Raw genomic sequence first — 14,367 nt, 5'->3', positions numbered from 1 at the left:
TGCCCTTCAAAGCCTAGGTGCACTGACACCACACATCCCTTAGTGCAGTGGGTACTGGAAAACTGTCACTTGCTCAGTCTTGGTGGAACCACTGTGATGTGTATATGGGTTTTTGGTCATGTCGGTCTGCCAGGAAACGAGGCTGCTGATGCTGCTGCCAAGGCTGCAGTTGTCGTACCTCAGCCCACTAGTTCCTATATTCCCTCTGATGATCTCTGTGTTGCCGTCTGTCAAGAAGTAGTGTCCCTTTGGCATCGCAAATGGTCCTCCCTTCATGGGAATAACCTCCGGCTTATTAAGCCTCTCCCAGCAGCTTGGACAACCTCCTCTTGGCCCTCCCACTGGGAGGAGGTCATTTTAACTAGGCTGCATATTGGGCACTGCCTTTTTAGCCATCATCATTTGATAAGTGGTGCTACCCTAACACTTTGTAGAGTTTGCACCCTAGTTTTAACTGTCACACTTCCTGATGGAATGTCCATTCTTTTTTACCATTTATGTTTCTGGTTGTTTGCTGTCTGAGTTATTGGCCATGTTAACAAATGACATGCGGGCTGGCAACATTATTTTACTTCTTATCCTCAAAGCAATATGGGGAAGGCCATTTAATTTTTAGTTTTAGGCCTTCTTTTCTGTATGGTGTCTTATTCGCCCTTTCTCCACATCCCTGTTTTTAGCTGTCGTCTATAATGTCACTTGGGACTGATGTATAGTTGTTTTCTAGCTCTTCTCTATCTTCATGTTCTATAGTTTTGACTTGGGCATGTATGATGCCAGTTGTTTTTTGCACCCCAAAGCAAAGCAAAGCAAAGCAGAACAGAACACTGTGCCGTGTATATTATGGGAGAAACTGTCCTCAGGCCATAGGCTGAAGTGTTGGCTGTCCTGAAACTGAGGCATAGATGCTTTAATCAAATGAAACTATTTTTCCAGAAACCTTCTCAAGTCTCAAACATCTATGATGTATATATGCAGACTGAAGTGTCGAATGAAAATTTGTACCAACGCTGAATTTGAGCCCAGAGCTGTTGCTCAGTAGGCAGATGTACTAACCACTAGTCTGCCTTGACACAATGACTCTGCACAACTGCTGTTAGAGTTCAGCTAGAATACCATGTGGGCTGAGGCATGAATGGGAATTTGGATTGAGGAGGGAGATGTTAGAGTAGTCCTTTTAGTTGTGCGAATCCCGGTCTGGTACATATTTTCATTTGATGCTTCAGTCCGCATATTTGCATCAAATCACCATCTTCTTAATTTCAAGAATATCTGAAGTAACTGTGTTTTCTTGTACATCATACACAGTTTCTAAAATACCACTAAACTACTCAGTAGAGGAACTGGCTTGTACATGATTTGTATTTGGTGGGGTATAGATGCCCCAGAAAAGTCATAGACTCTAGAAAACTTTGGTATGTGATATGTCAAAGCCATGTTTAAATTTTGTGTTGAGAATTAGGATGATATTTCATGTTTTTTATTGTCTTGAGAATAAATTTTATAGTACTCAATTGTTATAGTTTTCCTGCATTTGCCATCCTGATAAATCACAGTTAAAACAAATATTTAACTTTGAAAATCATAAGTTTGTATGAAAATATGACCTAACTAGGTTCATGGAACATGTGTGCCCCACTAGACTGATTTTCAAAATCGGTCAGTATAAATAAAATTTTCGTTTGCTTGTAATGGCAGAAGAGTTTTCATCATATTTTTCAAATATATGCAAAGTAAATTTTAACCATTAAAGGGCTAGTTACTTTCCAAGCTTTGGTAGGACACTGACTGTAAAAGGCAACAATCTGGTTAAAAGTCCTGGTTTGAGACACAGTGTTCATCTATCAACAATATATGACTCTGAATTTGAGCAGGCAACACAGGCCTCAAATATACTTCCCATTAAGGTCAATAATTCATCACTGAGGAGTTTATTACTTCACCAAGCGATAGTAGAGGATGCCCAGAGTTGGTGATTTACTTAATTTGTAGGCCTGTCTGCAAGGCCACATTAAATTGATGAAATGATGTACTACAGTGGTTAAGGTATTGGAGTCATTCAGGAGTAGTTGGGTTTTGGTAACCACTATCCATCCTTATTGGAGATTTTATAATTTTCCTAAATCACTGCAGGTGAATACCAGAGCAATAGTTTCAACAACACATCTAAGATGATTATTCCAAAATTAATGCCTCCCATTTATTTTCATGGAAAGCAAAACTGATACAAAAAAACTGGTGACACAGCAAATAGAAAAAGATTTTGGATACAGGCTGTCCTTCTTCTGCAGTCACTACCATTCATTATGCACTTCTGTCAATCATGAATAAAGGCTTGCTTGAATTTATCGAGTTTTCATAGGCTCAAAGAGCTAGAAGTCTGAAGGTTCTAAAGCAGCAGTGTATAGTGGATGTGGTAGGACAGTGGAGCCAAATTTGTCACAAAACTAGTCGACATGACATTATTGTGTTGCAAGGTGGACATTTGTCTCCTCCCCTCTCCTGGCTCAAGAAATTAGATTATTTCAACCTAATTTGTGTTGCCTTGAGCAGCATTATGAAGTAACAGTTCTCTTAGAAATCTGTCCCAGAAGACTGCAGGTGAACTGTTTCTTTGTTGGAGAGTTTACGTGTTATTACTCTGTGATCTGTCCTTCAGAATCTTGCTCATAGTGGTGACATGACGCCTCACTTCTGGTGATAGTTAAAAAATTGGTTGTCTTGGGACATGGCAAGTTGTGTACTCCCCATCTGTTCTGTTATCCCCCTTAAGAGGTTTTTTCTGCTATCTTAGATACTTCCATTTTCATAACATGTACCAAGTACCTAAAAGTTGCATTAATTCAGCTTAACTTTATTATCCTTTACATTTGTTTGGATATCCTGGCTACAGTGATATAGTTGGTTTACCAGAAAACCATATTAAGAAATATTCATTGCAAATTCCACAACAGTACAGTGATATAGTTAGTTCGCCAGAAAAGCACATTAAGAAATATTCATTGCAAATTCCACACAGTTTGTTAGGTGTGTTATAGTAATGTGCTTTTTTGTTGTAAGGGCATTTATTATTGTAAAGTGTAATATCTGACTTTACAGCAACCCATTTTATTTGTCTTGATTATCTTTTGTGTTAACTGAGTTTGAAGTTCAGAGAGGCTGGCACTTCAGATCTTTGGCACAACTGTTGTAAGATTCCTAACTTGGTTTACATGCTTCTGTTGACTGAATTTTTCTTCATCAGATAACATGCAGTTGTTATTATTGAACCAAAAATTGATAATTTCCAGTCGCAGTTTGCAGTCCATGTAAAGCATTTGAAATTACAGTTGAAAATCCAGGATGGGATGTAACAACATTATGAGAAGGAAAGTTGCCACGCACCATATAGTGGAGATGCTGGGTTGCAGATAGGCATAACTACTGTGACTCAGCATCTCCACTATAAGGTGAGTGGCAACATTTGAAATTCTAGCTGAAATGTAAAAGATTATGTAGTTGTGGAAATAACAATTTATTCTTACTCCACTCTTTGTAATACCCATCCATACCATGAAATTGTTAGCCTGTGGCCAGATATTACAGTGTGAACATGTTTGCCAGTATGCATGGAAAAGGCTGGGTCTACGCAACATGTCTCTGTTGTACACTTACTAAAACTATAGAACTGAAGAATGAACCATGCCTAAGTAATATTTGTATCTGACAGCTTCATCTCAATAATTCATTCGCGGTTCTTGATAATTAATTTTACTGTGGGCTTATATGTTATAACATTGTCTGTATTCACTTCTAACAAATACTTGCAATGGCATTGTTTGACTTTTATTGGCAGTGTTGATAAAGAATGGAGTATAACTGTGCACTTCAAACAAACATTAATAATACTGTTCAAGTGAGAGAACAGTGTGGTATCTTGTTTAAACTGTGTTAGTATTCTAGAGAGATTTATTTCATGCTTTGTTGATACATTATTTGCCACACTTGAACATTTCTGATTGATTACATTGGTGTTAGCATACTGCACTTGAGCTGTGTTGTAGAACATCATGCAAGTGTAGCATGTGGCTACCAATTTATCTGTATTAAACTGAAGGTATGAGACATGAACTGACCATGAAAGAGAGTTCAATATCGAAGTGCTGTTCAAGTGTTTGAACTTAGTTTTTATGTGGAATAAATTATTGACAATAGCGTACTTTCACCACCAGCTTTTCAGCCAGATGTCAGCAGTAGTGCTGGCTACCAAGGACATCTGTGCAGTAAAGTCGGGTAGGCTACAACCTTCAGTGTCCTACTGGTCCAGCAGGTCCTGACAGTTCCATTCAATGATTTTTAAATATTTTGTAGGAGCCTCTCATCTTTCACAAACTTTGTGATAACCAAAGGTATGTAATATATTGTCTAAGGCATTACAGAAGGAACTGAGGTTCACAAAATTTCTTTTTTGTAATCCACCAATCATCGCGAATTATTTTATCAAGACTGCGCTTTTTGGGGGTGTGGCAACTGAGCAAGGTTTACTTGGGTGTGGATTTTCATACAGTCCCTTTTCACCACTAAAGCGCAATCCCCAGCATCTCACACTATTCACATCTACTGTATCGTCTCCATACACTTTCAACTAGTGTCAATAGCACAATTTCTTCAGTAGTGAGGTATTCAATGATACATTCATGTATTATATGCATTTTGTCAGATGCGATTTTGGAATGCATCCTGGTTGCTGCTGCTGCTGCTGCTGCTGCTGCTGCCAGTTGAGGATAATAAAACCAACAGGACAAAAAGATAAAAAAAAGTCCTGTAACAACACAATCTGGCTCAGACTTTTGGTCAACACAAACAAATAGGAGGAATTTGTTTTGTAATGACACTCTTAACATCCTCCACATTTTTTTCACTAACAGTTAGTACTCGATGTCTAGAGACATAGAGCAGATTGCTAAAATCTATCTTAAAATTTTTGCTCATTGTGGTGTACTCAACTTTTTACTGGAAGGAGAGAGCGAGAGAGAAGAGACTGACTTTAAAGCATTTGAATCACTCCATGAAAAAAAATCTCATTTGTTTAATAATGTGAAGTAGTGGCCTGGATCAGTTGGATGGAATTGTCTTGGTGCACAGGATTTAAGGCGTTAGGAGAAAGTTAAATCATAATTGCATTTTATTAAACTGGTCTTTTGGTTTTATAATACTTTTGCCAGCTATGATAAAAAGCAGAACTGCAATGTTGTTACATTGGTGCTTGCTATTTCGCTACCTTTATCTGGGCAATTTCATATGAGGCATTTAAGAAGTCATACTACTTATAATCATTACGTGACTGCAGCAAGTAGTAGTTTTAGTGTGGTACATTGGGAAGTATCCTCTGGTACGTGCGCCTGTTGATCGTGAGGTATGGATACAGATGTTGTTTTTGGAAATTGATTTCTTGTTTGTAATATAACAAATTCATTAGTGCTTTGAACTGTTTTCATACTGAAGTTATTGTGAGATGCTCTAGGCAGTACTGCTTGGCCTTTTCATAGTGCTTCTCACACCTATGCCATTACAGGAACCAAATGTCTCATTAATCAATAGTGTGTATAGCTTGCCTTCTGGTTGGGTGTGAAACTATAAAGGTTCATGCTTCAATCCCTTTTATGTTCTGTGAATTTGTTTAAAGACTTCTGAATACAGAATGGTAGTTGGAGCTAGGCACAGGAGACATTAAATTTCAGAAATTGTTAATGAGTTAAACATGAAGAGACCTGCAGTGTCAAGAGTGTGCAGAGAATACCAAATTTCAGGCATTCTCTCACTACAGACAGCCCAGTGGCAGGCTGGCTTCACTTAATGACAGAGCACTGGCATTATCGTAGGTGTTGTCAATGCTAACAGGCAAGCAACACTGTGTGAAATAACCATAGAAATCAGTGTGGGACATATGACATATGTATCCGTTAGGACAGTGTGGCAAAATTCGGCATTAAAGTGCCATGGCAGCAGACGACCAATGAGTGCTTTCGCTTGCAGCACATCACCTTCAGCACCTCCCCTGGCCTTGTGACCATATCACTTGGATTGTGTATGACTGGAAAACATGGCCTGGTCAGATGATTGCCAATTTCAGTTGGTAAGAGCTGATGGTAGGGCTAGTGTAGTGCAGACCCACAAAGCCATGGACCCAAGTTGTCAGCAATGCACTGTTAAAGGTAGTGGTGGCTCCATAATGTGAGCTGTATTTACATGAAATGGACTGGGTCCTCAGTCATTTACTGGAAATGGTTATATTCAGCTGCTTGGAGACCATTTGCAGCCATTAATATTTCCAAACAACAATGGAATTTATGGACAACAGTGCGCTATAATGTCACCGAGCCACAATTGTTTGCGATTGGTTTGAAGAACATTCTCAACAGTTTGCACGAATATTTAGCCACCCAGATTGCTTGACATGAATCCCACCAAACATTTATGGGGCATAATTGAGAGGTCAGTTTGTGTGACAACCTGTGATGGCAACACGTTCAGTTATTGGAGGGGGGGGGGGGGGGGCTATAGGGGCAGCATGGCTCAGTATTTCTGCAGGGGACTTCCGACGACTTGTTGAATCTATGTGATGGCGAGTTGCTGCATTAAGGTGGTCCAACATGATATTAATAGGTATCCCATGACTTTAGTCACCTTAGTATACAACTTCTTGACATCCAACCAACCTTGGGACTGTTTACAGATCTATTAGTACTGTTATCCAGTTCATGATGATTTACCACTGACTTTGAGCTTGCATTCTGGTTGCATCACATGATGTACAAAAATGTGTTGTACTTTGCTAGAATTTTAGAAATGTCCACTCCTATTCAGTGCATGAATATTACATTTTAGTTGAAAAGGGGAGGGCATGCACAGTAATATTTGAGGAAGTGTGCTCTTTTGAGTGTATTTTGCGAGTGTAAAGTTTGCGAGAGTTGCAGAAGCAATTACCTTAAAAATTTCGTTTGCACCGTTTAAAGTACAACCATTTTGTACTTACAAGGGAACCTCCCCGTCGCACCCCCCTCAGATTTAGTTATAAGTTGGCACACAGAATAGGCCTTGAAAAACTGAACACAGATCAATCGAGAAAACAGGAAGAAGTTGTGTGGAACTATGAAAAAAATTAGTAAAATATACAAACTGAGTAGTCCATGCCAAGATAGGCAACATCAAGAAGACTGTCAGCCAAGGAGCGCCGTGGTCCCGTGGTTAGCGAGAGCAGCTACGGAACAAGAGGTCCTAGGTTCAAGTCTTCCCTCGAGCGAAAAGTTTAATTTTTATTTTCAGTTTATGTGACAAATTCTTGTGTTTTCATCACTTTTTTGGGAGTGATTATCATATCCACAAGAAAACCTAAATTGGGCAAGGTAGAAGAATCTTTTTACCCATTCGCCAAGTGTACAAGTTAGGTGTGTCGACAACATATTCCTGTCATGTGACGCACATGCCGTCACCAGTGTCGTATAGAATATATCAGACATGTTTTCCTGTGGGAGAATCGGTTGACCTATGACCTTGCGATCAAATGTTTTCAGTTCCCATTGGAGAGGCACGTCCTTTCGTCTACTAATCGCACGGTTTTGCGGTGCGGTAGCAAAACACAGACACTAAACTTATTGCAGTGAACAGAGACCTCAATGAACGAACGGACAGATCATAACTTTGCGAAAATAAAGAAAGTAAAATTTTCAGTCGAGGGAAAACTTGAACCAAGGACCTGTAGTTCTGCAGTTACTCACGCTAACCACGGGACCACGGCGCTCCTGAGCTCACATTCTCCTTGATGTTGCCTATCTTGCACATGGACTAATCAGTTTGTATATCTTACTAATTTTTATCACGGTTCCACACAACTTCTTCCTGTTTTCTCGATTGATCTGTGTTCAGTTTTTCAAGGTCTATCCACTGTGCCAACTTATAACTAAATCTGAGGGGGGTGCGATGGGGAGGTTCCCTCGTTAGAGGTGGATTTTCGTCACTTTCCGATTAGTCATTTGTTTCTTTGTGATGGTGGATGTAGGTTGCTGCAATCATCCTAGTTGTGATGTGTATGAGCAAGACAAAGTTGTTGCCCTTAACAACAGTTATATTTTTATGCACATACATCTACATAAAGTGCTAATATCATGTTTTTAATGTAGTTGCTTTTATGTCATTAGATGCTGCAGGCTCACTTTCACAAGTTTTTGTGTGCTTACGTGAGATACTTGCCATGATATAATTAGTTACATGAAAACGTGCTTCATTTATGGAGTTACGAAAAGTCATGTTGGTCAGTGCACATGCTTGCTTTGAGGCCAAAAAAGAACAGGGCACAAGCAATTCCACATCAGCCAGCAAAGAGAACTTCTGAATGTCTTGGTATTAATGAAAGTGAATTTTCAGAGCACAGAGAGAAACTTCATGTCTTTATCATCGGAAAAGTGTTCCCTATTTCTTTCCTACTGAATCTGAGTTAATAGATTTTCGCTTGCAGTTAAAATATATGGTACCTTTCACTGTTAATTTGCGAGATGCTTGTATATAAAGCATTCATTCATAGTACCCTGTTTTATTGCCCTTTATTTGCAACAACTGAACTTGGCAATGCTGTATTGCAGTGCTCACACAAAGTTGCCATCCTTCACTGGTGAATAGGTGCTTTCACATATTGCAACAATAGCAGGGTACTGACGTGACAGCTCGTTCCACCACAGTGTCACATGGATTTTAGCTACTAACGCAACTGCTTAATAAGCTATTTAGCTGACGATCATGGGGAGCATTCAGTAGTAATGACATACAATGTAACCAATAAAAGTTAAAGCTCTACGCCTGTGCTTTGTCCACCAAGTAATGACAACAGTTGACTTCCTCTGCCACAGCAGTGACAATGGTAAACTCAGTCGTAGCTTCTTGACTTTCACATTATAACAGTGGAAATGACTAATCAGAAAATAATTAAAATCTGCCTGCAAATAGAAAAAGACTGTATTTTTAAACTCTGCAAAATAAATTGTTCACATGATTATGGTATGGTTCTATGACTCAACAAAGTTGACACTCTACAAAAATTCATTGAAAAAGCATGATTTCTTTTACATATTATCGCATGTCACCCCCTTTAACTAACATGTAATGTTCACATACCATAAAGTGCCATTTCCACAATTCCGGCAAGGGTCGACACACACAAGTTAGTCACGCTGTGTAACCAGAATATAGGCTGTCAGGGGTCATTCAGTACGAAATGGATTATAGTTTTTGAGTGACTCGTGATACGTAGCTTTCATTTATATAAATGTATTCATTTGTTCACATTTACTTCTATGTATTATTACAGAACTCGCTTATTATTTTAGGTCAATTGGGACAAGGAACTGGAAGAGGAAGCAGAACGGCAGAGGAAGCGTAAGAAGGAAGCAAAGCAGCAGCAGACCCGAAAATCGACAGGATCATTAACAGAAGTAACAGTGCCTCAGTTACTCCCAAAACCTAAAGGATCAACTAGCCCCAAACCTGGCCGGCCAAATCCTGAGGCTGCCAAGCAGCAGAAGCAAACCACACAGGATCTCCTTGGTCTTGGTAAACAAATTTCAAATTAATTTCCTAATTAACAATATCAATGACACTAATCCCAAAGTCAATGCAAGTGTTGTCAGTTGTTTCATTGCATACATATCTTGTATGTCTGCTGGCTGCACATAAGAAAGAAGTTCGGGAATTTGGCAGTTACATACAATAAATTTTAATAATCAAAACTGTGGTTACATCTAATAAGACCAGTGGTGGCTGTTATCATGTGTAAATATGCTACAGTGTGATGTAAATATCACACTGAAATTATTTAATTTTGCTTTGAATATGAACCCGAAATTGCACCAAGATTGCACCATTTATCTTTGGATGCAAGCCAAAAATCACACTATCACACAATTTCTCTTAAAATGCTTGCTTATATTCAAATGAAACAGATTAAAATGTGCTCTCTAGCAGTCTCACTGTAATAATTAGAAAGAAGTGTAAACTGCAGAAGTAGTCAGCTGTGCTGTGATCAACTTAGAGAAGTGACACAACAGTCTGTTTCCCACTGCACATGCTCTGATGTTATGTCACTAAGAGTGCAACATTGCTCACAGCACCAGGTCGGTGTTCTTGCTTGAAACTGTGTGTACCACATTGTGTAGTCATACAGTGCAAGGGATTTATAAAGTGTTACTGTCGTGATGGCACCGTGGCCGAATTGGCTCAACTGGTAATTTGCCAACCTGACTTTGATTAAATTCCTGCTGTCACCATTTTTTTTCACATTGTTAAACTAGTAATTAGTAAATTTAAATATTTTTTACACAGTTAAAATTGTATTAAAATTGTTCAGATTACTACCCTTGCAAGTCAAAAGGCTACATGGTGCTAAAACAAGTGACTTTACAGGGAAATGTAGTATGAAGGAGCTTCTTCTACAGAGACTGCTAAAGAGGCCCTTTTCTAGTAGATCTTTATAGAAGAAATTGAGATTTAAAGAGTCAGATAGATGTACTTCAAATGTAAATCTAACAGCAGAGGGGATTAGGACAATGCTCACAAATTCGGCATAAGTAATGCCGAAAATATTGAAACACTTACAAAATATTTTGATAAGGTTTTTAATTTCCCAGAACCAGTACACAAGCTTAGATAATCACACACTCATAAAAATGTGGAATAATATTTACCCCTAACTATCGAAGAAACTGAAGAAATTATTAAAACTTTATGTAGCTAGTGAAGAAGACACTCTTGCAGAAGTAGTTTGGAAATGCTCTACCAAAAATAAAAAATGAGCTGAAATTAATCTTAGACTCCTTGAAAATAGAAACTCCCAGGAGATTGGAAGGTGGTCTTTATACATAACCTATATGAGAAAGGCAATAAAAAGGATGTTACTAACTGCAGAGGAATTTCTTTGCAACCAGTAGCGTGTAACGTATTCTCAAAGATTATACGAGGGCTATTCAGAAAGTAGGGAACATTTCCATTTGATGCCGCTAGTCGCGTGCCAATCACATAATTTCGGTATGTGCGTGCTGGACAGCTCAGTCGGCATCCATCTGTGATAGCGGGAATGTCTCTGCGTGTTGTGACTTATGATCTTGGTGCTAAAGTTGATGAAACGATTTGTGAAAATCATCGCTTCACAATAATGGAGCTTTTGATTTCTTTTCCACAAGTTTCATGGACTTTGTTATTTGAAATTGTCACTCAGAAGCTAGGCTACCACAAATTTTGTGCACAATGGTGCCCAAAATGGTTATGGAGAACCATAAAGTACAGCAAATGGGGGCAATGTTGACATTACTGGAGGCCTACCACAAACATGGTGATTCATTACTGGATCGAATCATAACCAGTGGCGACTCGGTGAAACATGTCAATTGGGAGACGAAACCAAGAAAATGTTTGCAAACCTTGTCAGCAAGGAAAGGAAGCAGATGGCGACAGTGTTTTGGGATAGGCAAGGTGTGCTTCTTATTAATTTTCTCAAATGTAGAGCAACCATAAATTCTGCCTGGTACTGTCAAACTTTGCACAGCCTTAAAAGAGCAGTTCAAAACAAACGCTGAGGAAAGCTGACATCCAAAATTTTGTTTTTGCACAACAGTGCCTGACCTCACATGGCAAACTGCACTAAAGAACTCCTTAATTCCTTCAAATGGGAGATTTTTCCCTCATCTGCCCTACAGCCCCGATCTTGCACCAAGTGACTTCCATTTGTTTCCCAAGATGAAGAACTGGCTTGCAATGCAGCACTTTGATGACGAGGCGGAACTCCAGGTGGGTGTGACCAACTGGATGAAGTCTGAGGCAGCAGAATTTTACGGCTAAGGTCTTTCAAAGCTTGTCCACCACTAGAAGTTCCTCAATGTGTTTGGTGACTGTGGGAAACTAGTACATTAGTTGCCCTTTCAGATGTATGTACACCACTGGCCATTAAAATTGCTACACCAAGAAGAAATGCAGATGATAAACAGGTATTTATTGGACAAATATATTAAACTACAACTGACATGTGACTACTTTTTCATGCAATTTGGGTGCATAGATCCTGAGTAATCAGTACCCAGAATAACCACCTCTGGCCGTAATAACGGCCTTGATACGCCTGGGCATTGAGTCACAGTGCTTGGATGGCGTGTATAGGTACAGCTGCCAATGCAGCTTCAACACGATACCACAGTTCATCAAGAGTAGTGACTGGCGTATTGTGACGAGCCAGTTGCTTGGCCACCATTGACCAGACGTTTTCAATTGGTGAGAGATCTGGAGAATGTGCTGGCCATGGCTAACAGTCGAACATTTTCTGTATCCAGAAAGGCCCGTACAGGACCTGCAACATGCGGCCGTGCATTATCCTGCTGAAATGTAGGGTTTCGCAGGGATTGGATGAAGGGTAGAGCCACGGGTTGTAACACATCTGAAATGTAACGTCTACTGTTCAAAGTGCCGTCAGTGCGAACAAGAGGTTACAGAGACATGTAACCAATGGCACCCCATACATCACGCCGGGTGATATGCCAGTATGGCGATGATGAATGCACACTTCCAATATGCGTTCACCGCGATGTCGCCAAACACAGATGTGACCATCATGATGCTGTAAACAGAACCTGGATTCATCCGAAAAACTGACGTTTTGCCATTCGTGCACCCAGGTTCGTCATTGAGTACATCATCGCAGGCGCTCTTGTCTGTGATGCAGCATCAGGGGTAACCGCATCCATGGTTTCTGAGCTGATAGTCCATACTGCTGCAAACATTTTCAAACTGTTCGTGCAGATGGTTGTCGTCTTGCAAATGTCCCCATCTGTTGACACAGGGATAGAGACGTGGCTGCACGATCTGTTACAGCCATGCAGATAAGATGCCTATCATCTCGACTACTAGTGATACGAAGCCGTTGGGATCCACACCGCGTTCTGTATTACCCTCCTGAACTCACAGATTCCATATTCTGCTGATAGTCATTGGATCGTGAGCAGCAATGTCGCGATACTATAAACCACAATCACGGTAAGCTGCAATCCGACCTTTATCAAAGTTGGACACTTGATGGTACGCATTTCTCCTCCTTACACGAGGCATCACAACAACGTTTCACCAGGCGACGCTGGTCAACAGCTGTTTGTGTATGAGAAATTGGTTGTAAACTTTCCTCATGTCAGCACATTGTAGGTGTCGCCACTGGTGCCAACCTTTTGTGAATGCTCTGAGAAGCTTGTCATTTGCATATCACAGCATCTTCTTCCTGTCGGTTAAATTTCGCATCTGTAGCACGTCATCTTCGTGGTGTAGCAATTTTAATGGCCAGTAGTGTAATAAAACATATTTCTTGTACTTCGTTTTTTTTAATGCCAAAATGTTCCCTACTTTCTGAGTAGCCCTCGCACTAATTAGAGAAGAAACAATACTGGAAAGCAATTTATGTGAATACCAAGATGGTTTGAAGAAGGCAGAGCATGTTCTGAAAAAATATTAAATAGAAGTCAATCCAATCATTTGCCTCAGATTACTGAAATCAAAAGGCCTGAATTTTTTTCTTTTTTTGTGTAGGATATTGTGCAATCATATAGTGTGAGGTATTTTTAAAGCTCTGCTGTTGCGGCTGCTCTGCGGGTGACTGGTGTCAAATCCAGCCAGGCAGCTCGCCGACCTGGGTTTGGCTCCTACTGATCCTATTTTTTTCTTTTTCTCCTCTCACTGTATTAAACTGTAATGATGAAATTTCAATATATGTTCAATTTATATATGTAAAATTAATATATTCAGTTTAGTTAAGATCACTACCCTTGTAAGTCAGAAGGCTGTAGGCCACCATATTGTAGCACATTGGTATAACTTTGCACAAGTTTCCATTCGATAAGACAGTTATAGTGTTTAAAATGTGGTGAGGTATAAATGAAAGGGGCAAAAACTGCAAACTGTGAGTATGTATGGGGAAAATGGCTCAAATGTATGACAGACAGATTAGAGTTGCAATGATATTATTACAGTAAGGGAAATAGTTTTAATATTAATATTTTTAAAGCCTTTTCCTTGCCTGGAAATGGTTGTATTAGTCAACTTTTAGTGTGATAAAGTAGAAAAGGCAAAATTTTCACATGTTGACAACAGCATTTATCTTATTGTAATTTTGTAGCTGTCGTCCTCACCATGCTGCCATTTGCTTTGTAATTCTATCTGATAACTATTCTAGCAATTGTGTTTTCTGTTGGTGATTTGCACTAATTCATAGATGGACATTTCAGTAATGACCTAATTTTATTGCTTTGTATTGACATGCTTTCAGCAGTTGTGTATTATCTTCTTCTTTAGTAACCAGTGTTTAGTGAGGAG

General features: G+C 39.5%; 1 protein-coding gene across 2 annotated transcripts in view; it reads left to right on the top strand.

Moving 5' to 3' along the window:
* LOC124619487 (stromal membrane-associated protein 1) overlaps positions 1-14,367 on the top strand; it is a 144,009-nt gene that overhangs the window by 32,075 nt on the left and 97,567 nt on the right. For both annotated transcript variants that reach the window (XM_047145901.1, XM_047145900.1), the window contains exon 4: positions 9,357-9,579. In XM_047145901.1, the coding sequence (XP_047001857.1) occupies positions 9,357-9,579 (223 nt within the window). The remainder of the gene's footprint in view (positions 1-9,356; positions 9,580-14,367) is intronic.

This window comes from Schistocerca americana, chromosome 6 (genome assembly GCF_021461395.2).
Source record: "Schistocerca americana isolate TAMUIC-IGC-003095 chromosome 6, iqSchAmer2.1, whole genome shotgun sequence".
Lineage (NCBI taxonomy): Eukaryota > Metazoa > Arthropoda > Insecta > Orthoptera > Acrididae > Schistocerca > Schistocerca americana.
Note: the sequence above shows the minus strand (reverse complement) of the source record. Positions and strands in the feature narration are given on the sequence as shown.